Below are 17,619 nucleotides of genomic sequence, written 5' to 3' on the forward strand. Positions count from 1 at the left end.
GGACCTATAGAGAAGATAGTAGAGGAACTAAAGGAAGGAATAACTATTTAACTAATAGTAGTAATAGCTTAAGGGTAGGTATATTAGGGAATATAAGCCTATAGGAAATAGATTATATAAGCGCTAGCTATATATTATAGAAATAGTTAATTAGGTCTTTTCGAGTATATTACTAAGATCTAGTTATAGAAGATATTAGGATAGCCTAATTTATAATTATATCTAGGTATAGATTAACCTAATAGGTTAGTAATACCCTATATAAAGAAGTAGGACCTCTATACTATAATATAAACCTACTAAAGGCTTATATAATAGGTATATTTAGTACCCTAAGATCCTATATAAGATATATAGATATATATATAATTAGTATTAATCCAATTTATATATTATATATACTAGGCTATAGTAGGATTCCTAGTAAAGACCTAAGGGTTATAGTTAGATATAGCAGAGGGTAGAAGAGGAAGTTAGGAGTTACTATTATAACGCATTTTCTAGTAAAGAGGTCGCTATACTAAGATAAAGAATATATATTTAAAGAAGTACCTCTTAAAGGAAATACTAAGAGCTTTGAGGATATAGCTTATAAAGGAGGGGGGTAATATTACGACCCCGAGGGTTACTTATATAACTGGCCTATATAGGCCGATATACTTACTAAGTAAGCGCTAGGGGTATATATATACCGCGTATATGAGATTTAGAACCTTAGCGATTAGTCTACTGAATTGTATGACCTACACTAGGGACCTCCACTCTAATTCGAACCTCCATTTTCAGGATACACTGGTAGCTAGTCCTAACAGCTACCCTTATAAAAGAAGTATAAAATATAAAGTATATACCTTATTAGTTACCTTCTCTTTAAATTATTATATACTACCTTATCTTCTTTAATATATCTACTACTTTACTTTCTTTATTATAGAAACTCCCTAATACCTCCCTAATTCTTTATCCTTTTATCCTTTAATATTTCTATTTATATATAGATAAGGATATCTATATAGGGAGGGAGAGATAATTATAATAGATAAAGGTCTATATAAGAAGGAAATATATATAAACCTATATAGGCTTAGAAAGGAATATCTATATTATTATATATCTATTTCGATATTGATCTATAAGGGGTTCGTTATATAAATATAGGTAGATAGATTTCCTTATAGTTTAGGACCCCCTAGGGGCCCCTCCGAGACTGGTAAGAATTAGTCTTGGCATACCATCAATACATTGTATTCCCTCTACAAAGCCCTTTGTATCTTACCCGGTTGACAGGCCGTACACCTGCATAACGTATACCTTTACATTCTTACTAGTCTCGAAGGGGCCCCTAGGGGGTCCAGAACTATAAGGAAATCTATCTGCCTATATTCATATAACGAACCCCTTACGGATCGATATCAGAATAGATATATAATAATAAAGATGTTCCTTCCTGAGCCTATATAGGCTTACATATGTTTTCCTCTTATACGGACCTTTATCCGTTATAAACCACCTCCCCTGGCCGGGCGAGCGTATGGAATATATAGGCAGCCAGGACATAGAAGAGAGATATGTCCAGATAGATAATGATTATAGTTTATTTAATTTAATGGCGTTGTGGTCGAGATAAATGTATTTGAATTCAATAGGTTGCATTGCCTGATCCACTCGCTTACCGATTACGTTAACTAGTTAACGAGACCTCACCGAGACCTAAGGAGACCGAAAGAGAGACCTACAAACTACATAGGAGATAGTGAACACCCAAATACATCTTTATACATGGCTATATTTGGAACCGTAACCTGTACCATTCTGCTTGCCAATCACCCTTGATCAAACTGGATCAAATTCGAGTTGGCAGGCCGCGGGCCTCTTTTTCTTGCTACTGCATCGCGCACTGTATCGTATATTAGGCGTAAAGTCAACTGCCGATCGATTCTCCCAGCCTTCGACAACTCCAATCTCACTTGAAATCTCACCGGCCTGTTTGTGATGGTGAAAGAGCTCCGGGTTTACCGTGACACATTTCAAGAATCCTTCCTGGCACCATTCTCGCAAATGCGTAGTGATCAGTTTATCCATACCGGAGCTGGAAAGTTGATAGAGTTTCGACGCAGCCGAAGCAGTGAGCGCATATGCGTATGTGCATATCGGGCCGACAGACATGTGAACCATCCTCTGCTGATGAGGAAACTCGGTGAATCTCCCATCATTCTCACGGTACATTGGTGATCCTGGAAGCGTCTCATCTACAAATGATGCTAGTTGCAAGGGGATATAGTCGCCGCAGTGGCCAAGCCAAAGGAGGTCCCACGAGTTTCCGTAAGGTGACGACCAGTCCGTGGCTCCCGTCACTTCTTGGATGAGGGGTGCGACTCGAAGCAACTGCTGCTTGATAGCAATATCCCAGTCTGCGTCATCCTCCATAATCAAAGCGGTGGACCACTTTTGCAACAGCATTTGCCGCCATATATTCAGATGGCCTAACCAACACCGTGCCTGTCCTGGGCCAAGCTCCCCATGCCGGCCATGGACCCGATAACCACGAAACTCGTCAACTTCAGTATCCGTCCAAACAGGCTGGGATGGCACGTCAATGTAAAGATTGGTGAATTCGGTTGCCTCGACGAGGCCATGTAGTCTCCAAGATGTTCCCGATGATACAACCGCAATCCTTTCGAACTGTAATATTGTGTAAGCAGTTTTGGTAATTTTGAGGATCCCCAAGCGTGGTTAGGAGTGACATACCCCGAGAGTTTCATTCAGTGGTTCAAGGTTGGCTTTCAAAAGGCTACGTTGAGCAGTATATTTCAGGCTCCCGAACAGGTAGTTGCCGAACAAATTCAATAGAATAATGAGGAATGCCGCTAGACCAGCGAGGTTCCGTACAGCGGGAATCGACAAAACCTGCTTTCGACCCATTTTTGTTTTCTTTCAAAATATAATATATGGGTAATATTCCGCGCTGATACAGAATCATTGGGTTTCTCCCTCGATTAATCTTGGTGCCTCTCCCTTTGAACCTCCATACCCTTTCCGCTTCAAGATTACTGTATTAAGGCCTAGGTCAGCTCAGCTCAGACTGCAGATAAGCTTGCAGGTAATCAATCAACCATGAAGGCTGGCCCAATTGGCCAATACATCTGCAGGCTTATAGAAGTCTCCATTTTCAAGATTGGAGGTCACCCCTAGCACGCAATTCGATATTTCCATTGATTACGCTCACCCCACAGTCATCAGTAATATTGGATTTTTATTCCAAAGCCCAGGTAACGCCATGAAGCATTCTTTATATAATTTGCAACTCTTTGCAAATTCGACTCTCAACTAAAAGCCAAAGAGAGTTATTGCAGCCTTATTTATCCTACTTCGTTCCAGAATATCTTAGGAATTCAATATTGCCAAAGGAATTTCAATATGAAGATCTCGATAATAGCCGTTCCCTGGCTTGGAGCTTTACTCCTCGCATTGCCTGTCATGGCCTCACCTACTCTACCCAATTCGGCGGCTCGCGATATTTTGAGCCATCCTCTCATTGCTCGGGAGCCCAGTGACGGCCCCATCATCGCCCGCGAGCCCAGTGACGGCCCCATCATCGCCCGTGAGCCCAGTGACGGTCCTATCATCGCGCGTGGGGAGTCATTTTAGGAAGATACCTTCAAATCCTCTCTCGTGTCACGAGGCTCGAAGTCTCCAACTTTTCAAAATACTTCATGTGTTGGAATTTGCTGAATAAGAGGGATAACACAATTGGACTTTGGAGCGAGTGATCAAATTGTGATGTGACTACAGTGTAGTGATGCGATGAAAGAGGGAGAGAGTTGTCAATTCCTAAAGGGCAGAATGCCCGACTATCTAGTTATGGGGGTTGGGGTCTGCCGCACCGGGCTGATGGTCAGGTGACCACCATGTCCAACAAATTGGAATGTTTATGTTGTCACCGGGGGATTGGTTGAGATATGGCGGTAGGGTCCCGTTGATATGTATGGGTGGGGTAGTCAAAACTAGATCGCTTTTATCACATCAACTGCTTTATCGTCAAAGACTTCATCGTTAACTGCTTCATTATCAAGGGGTTAAGTCCTATAGGAATCAAGTAAAGTATCCGATTTTTTCTGATCAAAATTGTTGGGTGTCCAGCAAGGCGGACACCAAGTGGGTCCAGATCCCATATCTAGATTAGGTACCTTTTCCTCCTCTCCTTGTCCGCCATCATCAGTCGAATACTACGCAAGTTGTTTCTCTCATTAAGACACTTCGTAGTCATCGCCATTAAAAATGCATTTCTTTCTACTATGTAAGCCGGAAGTGGGCAGAATATGACAGAAAACTCTGTACGGAGTACTGCTCGTCGCACCCAATCGGGACGGCAGTACTAGAAACTCAGGAAGCGGACTTATTCCTAATACATAACTGGAGTACGGAGTACGGAGTAAGTAATTCACCATTCCTCTCTCTCGCCGGGCCCCTTGAACCTTCTTTACCAAAAATACGGACTCTCACAAGCGAGGTGTATCTTTACTACTCCGTACAACATAGACAGACCATACAAAAGATACATACCCTACCACGACAGCCCGGCGGAGAACTTCACTAATGCATGCATGCCACCAAATAAAAAACAGTATTTTCACAAATCCATACATTGATTTTAATATGATGTTACGAGTGATCTCGACGGCCTGCGAGATAGTCGTTGCAGAGCGAAGCGACTGACGATCACATGATGGCCCATTAGAACGCTATTATTTCTGGCCCCCTGAGAAAACTTGGCCACGTGACATGTACGTACGTACGTCGCTTCGCTCCGCAATCAGGTTGGGATCCCCCGGAAGTTGAAAATTAGGTGCTCTCAACCTCCTAATTTGGAAGCCGGTATATACTAGCAGTATATTTGATAATGCCTGGTATTGTTATTACTGCCAAGCTGTGGCTTGAGGCGTGCATACATTGGTCGAGTTCTGGTAGGGTCTAAATGCTCATTTTTCTCACATTAAGATCTTTCATTGTAAGTACGGCACTAATATTCTACGATATCCTAATGCATTATCAAAATTTGAGTCTAAGTTTCAGGGACGCCTTGAGAGTTGATATTCTATGCTGGGCGCGTAGGTAACCTCCTTCTGGTTGCTCCCCACTACATGGGTCATGATGGGTGGCAGACCCCGCATGCGAGGGTCCGTATTTTTGGTAAAAGAATTTCAAGGGGCCGGTTAGTTAGTTGCATGTAGTGCCCCGTTCCAACAGTCGGTTTACCTTCTAGTACCTAGTTAGTTAAGATTATCAGCCAGTTTATAATTCGCAGACAACCTGTGTGCGCTAATCAAGGAACAAAGCCTAGACCTATCTATCCGAGTGCGTGTTTCGAGGAAGAGTACGGAGTCAGTTGTTCCTCCGCATTTCAATCAAAATCACTATTAGCTATCTTCATCTTCATTCACATTGCATCAGACCATTTTTGGGAATGCCGTAACCGTTCACCTAAGGCGAAGACGAGGTGTAGGCACCAAACCATATTTTTCCACACGATTATGGGGCCCGTGCGCGGGGCCGCCGGACCAAGCTCCACTCGACCTAAGTACGTCCAATTTGAATAGCTTTTGAGTAGGTTAGATTAGGACCGGAGTCCGGATGAATCCCGTCGCGTGCTTTTACGGCTGAATATTTGATTTTGGTAGGCCGGTATACCTCGGACGCTATTTGTTCATTCTGTTACATTTATCTTGTCTACTATATTCAATCTGTGGCTGATCCTACGAGCTGTAAGCCTGAACATGAATTCAATCTTAGAACAACTTTCCTATAGTATTAGCTCATAGCAGAATTCAAACCAAACGCCCGTAAGACCGGGGTCGCGCTTTAGTTCCAATGTTCTTTTTTTTTGACTAAAAGTCACTTACCACTCAATAGTCGAGCTAAACCATATCCATACAACTGTGCAACCCTGGTCCCTGGTCCCTGGTCATAGTTGGGAGTTCTAATTCAGCTCATGACTCGTAGAATGTGATTAATCTATTCAAAACAAAACAAAACATTCACTCAAGTTCATGGCGTGACTAGAGTGACAGTCTCCGTCATCTCCGGCGGCAGGGCTAGCCACTACTACCAGGGCAGAAATAAGTCATACGTCAGCTACACTCGTTTTTGCTCAACTATTTACAGCTCAGTTGTTGGAAGACATAATTTATGGTCGACCAGGCTGTTAATGCAAAAAAATGTCAAATATGGCTGGAGGTAAGTGATTCCCACCGAATCCCGATATAGACTGTTGTAAGAAATATCCAGACAGTACGCAATAATGGCACAGAAGAATCGAGCCGGATTATTGAACCCCGCTTTAGAGGCACCAATTAGGTGACTTGCGAGGTGGATAGGCAGATCATTACAGACTAAGAAGCTAATTCCATTAGATACCTTGTCTCCTGGGAGGAATTTAATATGGACATATCCCCGCTCATCGGGAATGCTCTCAGACACCCACAAAATCCTTGAGAGAAACGGGCCTTAAGTTTTGAGTTGAGCAGCACCAGAATGCACGATACAGGGACGGATGGAGACAAGCTCGAAAAGAGGAGACGACAAAATAGGGAATCTCAGCGTCGATTCAGTATGTTGTTCCGCGGTTGAGTTTCATCATATGTATTCCATGGCAATAGATCCTAACCTAAACAGGGGATCGTATTCGGAATAGGCCTCAGAAGGATATCCAAGGAACTGCATTGCCAGGTCCGCAGCAGACTATCGCGCCAGATGGAATTTTCATGACTCCATTCGAGTTCATGCCCATGTCTCCAAATGCTTCCTCGGGTTTAGGTCCGGTTCCTAGAACAGATCTAACAAGCACTATGGACACATCTGGGTTCTCAATGCTATGGGATAGCGATGCTGTTCGGTCTTCTGGGAGTCCCACAATAGATTCCATTCCACAGCCTCCAGACAAACAACCAATTTGGTTCGATATCCCTGGGGGTCCTCTAACAATGCCTAAACAAGGGTTGTGTATCTCTCCTGCGAAGAACGACACTACTGGAACGGGTGCAGGACTTTCGAGTGACGCAGCGAGCCCTAGTCTCCATACCTCTCGGCCGTTCATGAGCGATCCAGGCAGTGGCCAGTTCTCCATGAATAATTGTTCGCCTCTTGTTCAGACAGGGCAATTATACGAGCCAAACTTGCCGAAAGAACTTGGTCGGGCTCCTCAACCTCAACCTCAAAGCCAGAGTGCTTCGAAGGCGGCTCAGCCTCGCGGCGTGCAATATGCACAACCCAGGACATTCTCTGGGCCCCGAAAGGTACTGATACCTCGTTTCGTTTGCTTCCTTGACGTAGTCTTTGTGGTGTTGTGCCGTTCCTAGGCAATATCTGTTCATCGGCTTACATTTATCCAGCCATCTAAATCCGCTACCGCAAACAGTCAAGTATACACGCCTTTCGGTCACTTGAAACGCCGAAAACCAAAAGGACGGCCGAGAAATTGCATGAAAGGAAAGATGGATATGATGATTGCGGAGATCCAAGAAATATACAGAGTAGGGGTTGTCATCGGGATTTTCTGTGAAGATCCAAAGCTCCAGCAGCATCTAGAAGCTGTCAGAAAAAGGTTTCGAGTCTTGACGAAAAGGAAACCGAGAAAGGAAAACGAGATTGTGAGCAGTAGTGATGATAGTCATGATGATGCGAATACTGGGGGGTATTCTAGTGACGATGATAGTGACTGGATTTATGAGGAATGATCAGAGGCAATGTTGACCCCTTATTGTGTAGAAATCGGTCCGTATTTTTTTGTAAAAGAATTTCAAGATAACCTAGCCTGTCGAGGTTGGCAGTATATTTAACAGAAAGGCGGTATAGAAAGGCGGTCTATCTAGGACCATTAGTCTGGCCCAATAATATTTCGGAGGTCCCATTTTACCTATCCTAATTAGGTTAGAGGACTTTGCCAGTAGTGATTTAGACTGTTTACCAAATGAGTGCTTGCTCAAGTAACTAACTAACCTACTACATGTTATATTGATAGTAAGGTGGTTACTGACTAAATACATAAAGCCAGGGAACGAAATGACTGTATAGAAGTGGGGCTTGCTGGTCGACATATATTTAGCAGCTTCGATGGCAGACTGTGCATTGTAAATAACCAAGACATCACGGATGACAGAATGTTCCACTTATGTCTCGGTTCGACCATGCACATGATAGTCAATATGGGTGTAGTATCAAGGTCAGCTAAGGCTGGTATGAACAGTTCTGCGTAGAATTGTCAGGGAGACGCGTTATCATGATGTGCTGATATAGTGTATGGTATATACTCACAAAGCTACCAACCCACCACTCAGGGAGAGTGCACAGCCATGGAAATGGAAATGAAGAATTGACTTGAGGACATACACCCGTGCTAGGTCCGAATATACACGCATACGGTGGATAGTAGTTATCGATGACGGCCGAGGTATTGGTTTGCTGACAGCACATATAGAACTGGGTTGCCTCGAAGTTAGGGTCAGAATCTCCGCTAACTTCATTCGAGTCTCTGGCAAGCTGAACCAGGAGGTCATCGCTTGATAAATTGAATTTTGGTGTGTCGATTTGGATATCTATTCCATCAAATTGGCCAGGGGAAGAGCCGGATGGTGCACTATCAGATAATCCGGTAGGCAGGGCATTGAGATTGTCTTTAGGTGCTGTAGAAAAGGCAGCTTTTGCTACAGCACACAGGATGGTAAGAATAACCAGACGCATTGGAATACACGAAGGTAGCCAACGACAAGACAACTAGATCTGGGACCAAGATTTTGCTTGACGGTTGATGTCCTTTTATGGATTTATAGTACCACCACGTTACACTATTACTATTCAAAACCACATCATCGTGAAATGTCGGACTAACACTATGTAACCTTGAAGTGACACAGCACTCTAAAGATTAGATTCATAGGCGCTGGTTTCACTAACTTAAGCAGATCTCGGCATAAATCGCAATAGAAGCGAAAGTAGACTTGAGAAGCTACCTTCAAGTAGGTCTAAATCTCGTATTTTTTTGGCTATCAAGGAGATTTTCTGAGGCTAATTTCGGCTAAATAAGTTCAGCGAATCACTTTAGGGCGATTGATTTTATGGGTCATATAATAAAGAAAATAAATTACTATTACAAGATATATAACTTGAACATGTGGAAGATCTAGAATGCTACGGGTCAAAAGAAAGATCGAAGACTGAACTATAATTTCGCCAAAAGTATCGAAATCTAAGCTTATATAGACACCGTGAAACATCGTACTAACACTATGTAACCTTGCAGTGTCCAGCTGACTGAATCGTTTGTTCACTTCCGCCCAACCAAGATATTTCTCCTCTCTAAGCTTCTTCTTCTGGACTATGGTAATCCTTTCATCATTTTCTTGAGGAACAAGATGTTTCGCATCGACTACATTCGTGCCTGCGCTTGTGATTACGTGGGTTTCTTCGTCTCTTGAGATATCCTTTGATACTGATCCGTTATTTATACTGGAGGGCGTGTGGAGGCATTGATACAAGGTACCTTCAAACAACTAGGACAAGAACTGTATTTGCTCTTCAATCGGGAGGAGAAATGATCCCGAAAGGTAAAAATGACCTTTTGGCGCGGTCATTCGCTTGGAAAACAGGTCGACTAGACCAGGAGGTATATCGGGGTATTTTTGGGATAGCAGTTTCACCAATCTCTCTGAGACCAAGCAGTTGAAAAGACTTCAGAGTCACAACACATTAGTGCGTATACACAATCCAGAAAAGCGGACAATAAGACAAAATGAACGGGGAATATTGACCATCCTGGGGTTAAACATGGGGAAAGATCACAAGATATCGTGTGGCTGTGGTGGTGTCCGTGCCCGAGAGAGAGAGAGCTATAGGTGCCTGTTTTAGGTAGTATTGATGCCTGAATGCCTGATTATCGCTAGAACCAAGCCCGCGTCTTACACCGCATATGTCAAAATGAAGCTTTTGACGCCATACAGATTTATGTATCACCACTTTTTGGGTTGTTTACTCTATTTTCGGTACGGATTAACTAGGCCCGGCCCCTAGTCTATATTAAAACTTGCCAGGTGATACAAGAATTTATATAGTATTAAAAGTTTCATTTTCATATTTGAGAGGATCAACTAACAGACCTAGCCCATCAAGGCCTCTGTAATAGTACCTAATTCAGGCATTCAAGCATCAATACTACCTAAAAAAGGGGTTTTTTTTTTGCATGGCAGGCACCTATACCACTACGCATACGCCTCATTGATGTCCGCTACGCAAATCTCCGTACCAATAGTGATATCAAACAATTCTTGACCTCAAAGTGGCAAACAATTACATAACACTTTCTATTCTGTGCACCATTCGACCAACATACCAAGACAAGTCGAATGGGCCTAGATGGAATAGTCGATGCTGCGGAACCCACATCTCTCTGAATACCTCCACCTGATCAACACTTGAACCACCTTGCACACACCTCAAGCAACCTTGAGGATCGTCAAGAATGCATATGACCACAAACAATTGACGCTACCTTGTGACTATCGAACGACGCCATATCTTGTGACAATGGCCTCAATAATGCGACTTGGGCTGAGAACAGCCATACTTAAAGCACGGCAACTCCTTCTCCAGGTTTGAAAACTGATCAAGTCGAACAAACAGTGATTTATAACAATCAATCTTTGAAACCCAGCACCGATACTAGCGACACGAAATGTCCTTGCCTACAATCTCCAGGATCAACCCCACTTCGGGGCCGACTACCGGTGGTATAACAGCGATAATTTCAGGAACCAATCTTGCTGGAGCCACCACCGTCACATTTGGGACTGTGACCGCCGTTCCCACTTCGTCCACCGCAACGACTGTCTCCGTCGTAGTGCCAGCTAACACAGCCGGCACCGTACGAGTGAGCGTTACCACCCCCAACGGTACCAGCACTTCAATTGTCAACTTCACGTATGCACCTATACGTACCGGATTATCCCTGGCGTATGGGGATTTCCTATTTGATCTGCCGCCGCTTTTATGAGGGTGCTTAGGCTCAGGCTCACTGAGTAGACGTCAGTACAGGCTCAGATCAGTGATCATGCTCAGATCAGTCACGTACAGAATGACTGATGCTCAGTAAGTGCTCAGTAAGTGCTCATTAGGTGCTCCCTGATTACTCAGTGATACTCAGTATCTAATCAGTGAGTAATACTGATGCACTCAGCCTACCGCAGACTATACCTAGAAGGGATTAGCCCCTATAGGGTTATCTATACTATAATAGTTAGTTCGTTAATAGCATTATTACTACCCTCAATTTTTGGAGTACTATATCTTATCAAGGAGATATATCATGACTAAAGGGTATAGGACGGAGTAGAGAACCTATCTATTTTATAATATTACTTATATCTTTCTTCTTTAGAGCGGCTCGAGCTTAAGATCTTAGATATAAAAGTAAACCATATAGTGGTATTAGTATATAATAATTAACAAATCTTCTATCTAAGCGTCTTTTATATTAATTATAGGCCGAAAGGATTTTTTTACTAAGTGCGATAAACTTGTGAAAGAGAGGTACTATCTATAGTAGGAAAAGAATGGTTATACCCCTAGAACCTATAAAGAGGAGGACTTAATTTAGGAGAAAGATAAAAGGCTCCCTAAAACTAACGAATTATACTGAGAAACTATAAACCTTTAGCTCGAGTAAGTTATATAGTATCTAAGTAGTAATCCTTTCCTATTTATATATTCTAACCTTCCTTTAGGTTTACTATAGATCTAGAGAATAGGTATAAATATTATAAAACTTCCCTTAGTTCTCCTACTCTAATATATAAGATAATTAAAGTATATATTTACTAGTACGTAAATTCTATTTAAGGGCGACTAAATGATAATAGTCTACCTACAGTAAGAACTGTAAGTATATATACCGAGAAATTCTTTAGTAGATTTAAATAATTTATAAGAACTAAAATTATCCTAGATAATCGAAAGGAAATAAAAATAGTTGGTTTATTTATAACTTCCTCTCTAAGATTATCTTAAACTTACCTAGATATAGTAGATTAAAAAAATTTAACTATAGATAGTATCGTTATAGGTTAAAAGAAAGAGAAACTTAACTTTATAAAGTAAGATTTTTTAAGAATAGTCTTATCTTTATAGTAGACTAACTACTAAACATTTATTCTAGGACTACTTAAAGTTATTATCTTATTTACTCTCTAGCTGTATCTCTTTACTAGAGTAAGAGTTAGAGCTTTTATACCCTCTAGTAAGGATAAATATAAAAGAGGTCTTCGATATAAAGTAAGGTATCTTTACTCTAGCGATATTATATAATATTAATCTTTATTCTAGTATATTAAGTTAGTTCTATTTCCTTTATCTATAGGTTATTAGGTAGTAGGTTAGAAGGTAGATTAGAAATAGCTTAAAAATTATTAATATAAAAAATATATAGTATAAGTTAGAAGGATATAGTAGTATATTTATTAAATATATAGGACTTTACTAATTAGTACTTCTAGATTTAGAATTAGTATTTAGGATAGAAATAGGCCGCAATTTATATTAGGCTATATTCTTCTCTCCCTTATATTAGTATATAATACTATTTATAGGGTAGATACTATAGATAATCTAGTATAGTTTAATCTTTTAAATAGTAAGATTCGGTTATAATAGAAGGAAGAATACTTGGATAAACTAGTTCTTAGATATATTATAGTGGACGGGCCTTAGGAGATACCTCTAATAAAATAAAAATTTTGTTCTTACCTATATCAAATTTTTACTACTATAGGGTACTTTAGTAAATTAGTAATAATCTATTATATATAATAAAACCTTAGGAAAAAAGTCGAAAGTAAGCCCCCTATACTATATAAATATAATAGATATAAGGGAGAGATCTTAATACTAAGTTTTATTATAGAGAGAAACGGCTCTATACCTATTAGTTAGATACTAGTATATTAGGGGCTAAATACTTTTCTAAAGTATTATTAAGCCTACTATTCTTCTATAGATATAGTAGGAGCTATTCTAGATAAGGAAGACTAGTCTAACTATATCGAGTACTTCTAAGGTTATATTTAATATTATAAATATAGCTTACTAGGTAAGTTACTAGTAGAGATTAAAGAGAGTATTTTAGAAAAACTAGATATAGTAGAAATAAGAGCTTAGATCGATTTATTTATATAGAACTATAATAAGAATTACCTTAAGAATAAGAAGTTAGAATATAGAAAGGCACTTATTTAATATCGCCTTTTTAAACTTAAGTAATATTAAATTCAGTAGGTATAGGAGAAAAGAGACCGGAAAGTTATTAATTAAAGAAAAGAAGAGCTAATATATTCGGAAAATAATATTTATATATATACTTAAATACTAATTATACCTAAGGTTATACGAATTATAACAGCTATATCCTCTACTAAAGAGCTTTCCTTTAATAAAAAACTTCTCTTTATCGAAGATCTATAGATATAGTATCTCTGTGATTTTAATATAGTATATCTCCTAAATAAAAGCCTAGTATAAGGCCTCTATCCTATAAAAGGTTATTAAATTAATATTATAAGGTAAGCTCCCTAACCTAATAATAACCTAGTGGATACTAACTCTACTAGCCTAAGAAAATATAATAGAAGTGCTTATATTTATAGATATATTCGGTATAAGAAAGTATTTAGCCTTTAAATATTAGAGTTAGAGATACAGTTTTACTATAAATATATAGACTAGTATTTATTAAGTTAATAGCGGGATTATTATAATACCTATCTCTAGTCCTAGAAAGCCTAATACTATAAAGTAATTATCTATCGTTATACTATTATCTGTCTTAGCTACTACCCCTTCTATTTATAGGACCCCGATCTCTCTATAGAAAAGTATTTATAATACTAGCTATAAAGTAATAATCTAAGGGAATATATTAAAAGACAGTACTTAGCTAAAATTAGGTATTATTAGATAAAGCTAATATATAGATATTCCTAAAGCTTCTATAATAAGTATAACCTCTAACTTTACTTATATAATATATATAGGCTTAAGGAAACTATATAGTAAAATCTAAAGCTACCTAGTAAGAGAAAGTGTACTTATAAGTTAGAAGCCTAAATATCTTTAATAGGTCTATAAAAGGGATATTCTAAGAAATCTCGATTTTACTATTACTTATATCTAAGTTATAAGTATAAGGACTATATACTAGAAGGGTCTTCTTTTCCTATCCTAGCCTTACTCCTATCTATTAAAGGGAATCTAGAATAATACTTAGGATAAAGTATTTATAATAAATATAGTATTAGTAATAGGAGTAACTTAGTAGAACCATACTTCTTAGAGTTAGTTTCCTTACTTAGCTTAGGGCTAATAACTCTTAGCCTTAAGGCTATTAATCCTTAAATCCTCGAGCTGCCTAAATTTAATAGTGATAATATACACTAATCTTATGATTAAGCTACTATTTAGCTAGAATCACTTATTTCCCTATATAAAGAATATAAGGTAACTTCTATTAGTAGTATAAAATAGCCGCAACCTCCTACTCTAAGCTTTACTAGTTAGCCTTCTAGATACTATACTATTACTAAAGCTAATAAGGAGAGGAAAAATTTGTAAGAATATCTTACCTCTTTACCTACTTATGACTAAGCTATTACCATAGAATTTAGCTGTGATAGTAATCTACCTTTATAGGAAGATAGTAAGTAAAATCTGCCTTATAATAACTAAGTCCCTCCTAGTAGCCCTTATAGACCCCTTACTAGAGCTAAGGCACAAACCCAGTCGCTTTAGTATTATTTAGGTAGTCTAGATAGCTATAACCCCCCTAAGAGGCTTAACGCAAAGAATAAATAGAAGTTATATGACCTACAGAGGAAGAATTTGACCCTAAGATAGATTAGGCCTTATTTCGCGGATATTAATATGGCGTTACTGCGATAGGTATGGATGGAATTGAAGCCTTCTTAGAGATATACTAGATCTTGGGCTAATTGGAACGGTAACTAAATTATTTCTTTAGTTAATAATATTTATATATACTGGAATTTTACTTTATCTGTATAAATTTACTATCAGCTGGTAGTCCGACCCTCTGCCGACCTTTAAACCCTAGACTCCTTATCGCACTATTGGAACTCTTTGGCTGTGCGAGAATAAGGGATTATTTAATAAATGGATCGCTTAGATACCTGCTAAACTATACTTGTCTATAAGGAGTAAATTTGGTATATTAAACTCAAGGGGCAAAACCCTATACTTTAAGCGTAGTAAATCTGAAGCATGATAAGTGTCTTTTTAGGTGGGCTCGCGGATATACCTTTATATTATAATCGATTTATTTCCAGTGGCATTTCATTAGATCTATCCGGAACATAGCTTTACTGGGCAAAGAAGACCGTTTGGGGCTAATAACACGAGCAACTCTTGGCTGTTCTTGCGAAAACTTAGTACAGCCAGCTTGTTACAATGAAACAAATAGTTACATTACAGTTATATGGTCCGCACCGCCATAGATGAAGAAGAGAACTTAGTAAGTAATTATGAAGAGGTAATGTAACGTACCATGTATGTTTTGATATGTATTTCTTCTGAGATCTGCTATTTCAATCATCCTTGTAACTTCTCAATGATGTTATATATATGAGTATAAAATAGCCTTATAAAGAAAACGTTGCCTAGATCAAACCTCATAGCACTCATATCGAAAGCAACCTTCAACTTCAGTCACTTGTTTAAAACGGAATTGCAAATTCTATAGTTGGTCTGCGGACAAAATCCTTGAAAAAAGGGTGGGTCGACCACTAATTTAACGTGGTTACGTAGAAACTTGCTCGTCCTAGGATGATAACATGCACTGCCAGGAGGCTACTGTGCGGCCCCAGGAACTTATTAGTACCCAGGAACCTCACTGGGTGCCCGGAGACGGCCTTCTTGTCCTACCTGAAGGTGGGGTTAATACTCCAGAATTCGGAACAGACGAATTCAGCGCAGGGATTATTGCTGGTTGGGTTACTCTCTGTGAAACATGACCCTATGAAGCAAGTTAAAGGTGCACTCAGTCGAGCACTCTATCCAGGCGAATTGAAACTTCTTGTCTAAATTTAAAGCCTTACTACTGAATGAACTTCTACTCTTATCGTTCGAATAATAATTTTCCATACATTCCCTCGGCTAGTTATGACGAGTAAATTCGAGTAGGCAATCGATTGAAGCGTTGTGCTTAGAGAAACTCAGGGATTTGAAGGTCGCACAGGCCACACCTGTTCGTACAGTATCACGGGAAGGGTGTCCAAAGATATTCTTATTGGCAATTTGTTTGGTAGCCTAGGATTATATCCCCGGATATCTTTTACGTCAAGTGATTTCATAGCTTCTTGCCCAGGACGTGTTAAACTCTCCATTCAGTTTCCGAGTTATGTCCGAAATCGCTCGGCCACAGAGCCTGAACCTCATCGAGGACGTCCTCGGTGACATCTTCCCATTGTCTGTTCATATGTTCCACCATGTCGGCATCTACAATGTCGAACTTGTGGCCAGCCCAGACTCCCTTGGCCAGATATGCTCCGCCCGTAATGCCTATTGAACTTTCCGACGACCAACAGATACTCATCAGAACTATGTGGCCAATGGTGATTCTAAATGGCAACGCGTCCTCAAAGAAATATTTACCGGTAGTTAAGTTCCTCAGGACTCGACTTTTGGGATTGGAAGGTTTTTCCATGACCGTGAGAGTCGCTGCTTTCTCTTCTTCGTAAGACCAAAATCCAAACGTTTTCTTAACGACATCGTAGCGGAGGGGCTCGGATGTTGCACCGCTCTCAGCGGAACTCAGGTGGAACTTGTCTTGTTGAATCGTGGCAGGGAGGTCGTCTGGATTTAAGTAATCCCCAATACAGATGAGCTGAGTGCCAGCCCACTCGTTTTCAATCAGGTCACGTAGTATGTTGGACCACGACGAAAAGAGCAACTCTGATAACTTCCCTCCAAATGACTGTGTTGTGTACTCGCGATTGGACGGGCAAACCACTAGCCAGTATTGGCCCATTGTTTGTTTCTTGAACGAAAATGATAGGATAGAATCCGTGGAAGTGGGAGCCGTTAAAAGATTAGAGCAAAGTTGAATGCTCGAGAAATGCTAATATTGGATGTAACTGGAAGATGGTACACTTGTGGGTTGGAGGAGGTTGTAATATGGCTGGCGAGGCGCTTGACCTTTGTATGTTGGTCACGATGGCGCCACTTGGCCCTGAGACAAGAAACAGAGATCGTAGGAGTTAGGTGACTCGGTTTTCGTATGTCCGTTATATTAGAGTCTCAGGTACGATGCATAACTCCTAGGAATCGGTGAGTGTTTCCTGGGAACACTATAGCTGTCTCCCGGGATTCTTAGGGCTCCTAGAAACCAGTCGCAGGATCCCAGGAGCAAGTAGTATAATCCTAGGAGCTGGTAACTCAATACTTTTAGGTAACTCTGTGTCGGTGATATCGTTATTTAGTGTACTGGCTGCAATAATATGCCCTCAAAAATAGTTAAATAGAAGCCAGTACCATAAAGAAATGCGCCTCCTAAGCTCCTCCGCCAAC

At 40.0% G+C, this 17,619-nt stretch overlaps 4 protein-coding genes across 4 annotated transcripts; 2 read left to right on the forward strand and 2 right to left on the reverse strand.

The window, feature by feature from the left end:
- Positions 1-1,833: 1,833 nt before the first annotated feature.
- On the reverse strand, positions 1,834-2,922 carry LCP9604111_8357 (CAZyme family GT25; the record flags this gene model as incomplete). The annotated part of the gene is made up of 2 exons (XM_039076491.1): positions 1,834-2,682; positions 2,749-2,922. 2 exons carry the CDS (start codon positions 2,920-2,922, stop codon positions 1,834-1,836), a joined length of 1,023 nt encoding a protein of 340 aa, XP_038925563.1.
- Positions 2,923-3,417: 495 nt separating this feature from the next.
- Positions 3,418-3,648, forward strand: LCP9604111_8358 (uncharacterized protein; the record flags this gene model as incomplete). Its single annotated transcript, XM_039076492.1, has 1 exon — positions 3,418-3,648. One exon carries the CDS (start codon positions 3,418-3,420, stop codon positions 3,646-3,648), a length of 231 nt encoding a protein of 76 aa, XP_038925564.1.
- Positions 3,649-6,531: 2,883 nt separating this feature from the next.
- LCP9604111_8359 (uncharacterized protein) lies at positions 6,532-7,355 on the forward strand (the record flags this gene model as incomplete). Its single annotated transcript, XM_039076493.1, has 2 exons — positions 6,532-6,607; positions 6,673-7,355. 2 exons carry the CDS (start codon positions 6,532-6,534, stop codon positions 7,353-7,355), a joined length of 759 nt encoding a protein of 252 aa, XP_038925565.1.
- Positions 7,356-16,423: 9,068 nt separating this feature from the next.
- On the reverse strand, positions 16,424-17,080 carry LCP9604111_8360 (uncharacterized protein; the record flags this gene model as incomplete). The annotated part of the gene is made up of 1 exon (XM_039076495.1): positions 16,424-17,080. The coding sequence occupies one exon, from the start codon at positions 17,078-17,080 to the stop codon at positions 16,424-16,426; it is 657 nt and encodes a 218-aa protein (XP_038925566.1).
- Positions 17,081-17,619: the final 539 nt, after the last annotated feature.

The sequence above is a fragment of the Penicillium roqueforti genome (genome assembly GCF_015533775.1).
Source record: "Penicillium roqueforti strain LCP96 04111 chromosome Unknown scaffold_32, whole genome shotgun sequence".
NCBI classification, from domain to species: Eukaryota; Fungi; Ascomycota; class Eurotiomycetes; order Eurotiales; family Aspergillaceae; genus Penicillium; species Penicillium roqueforti.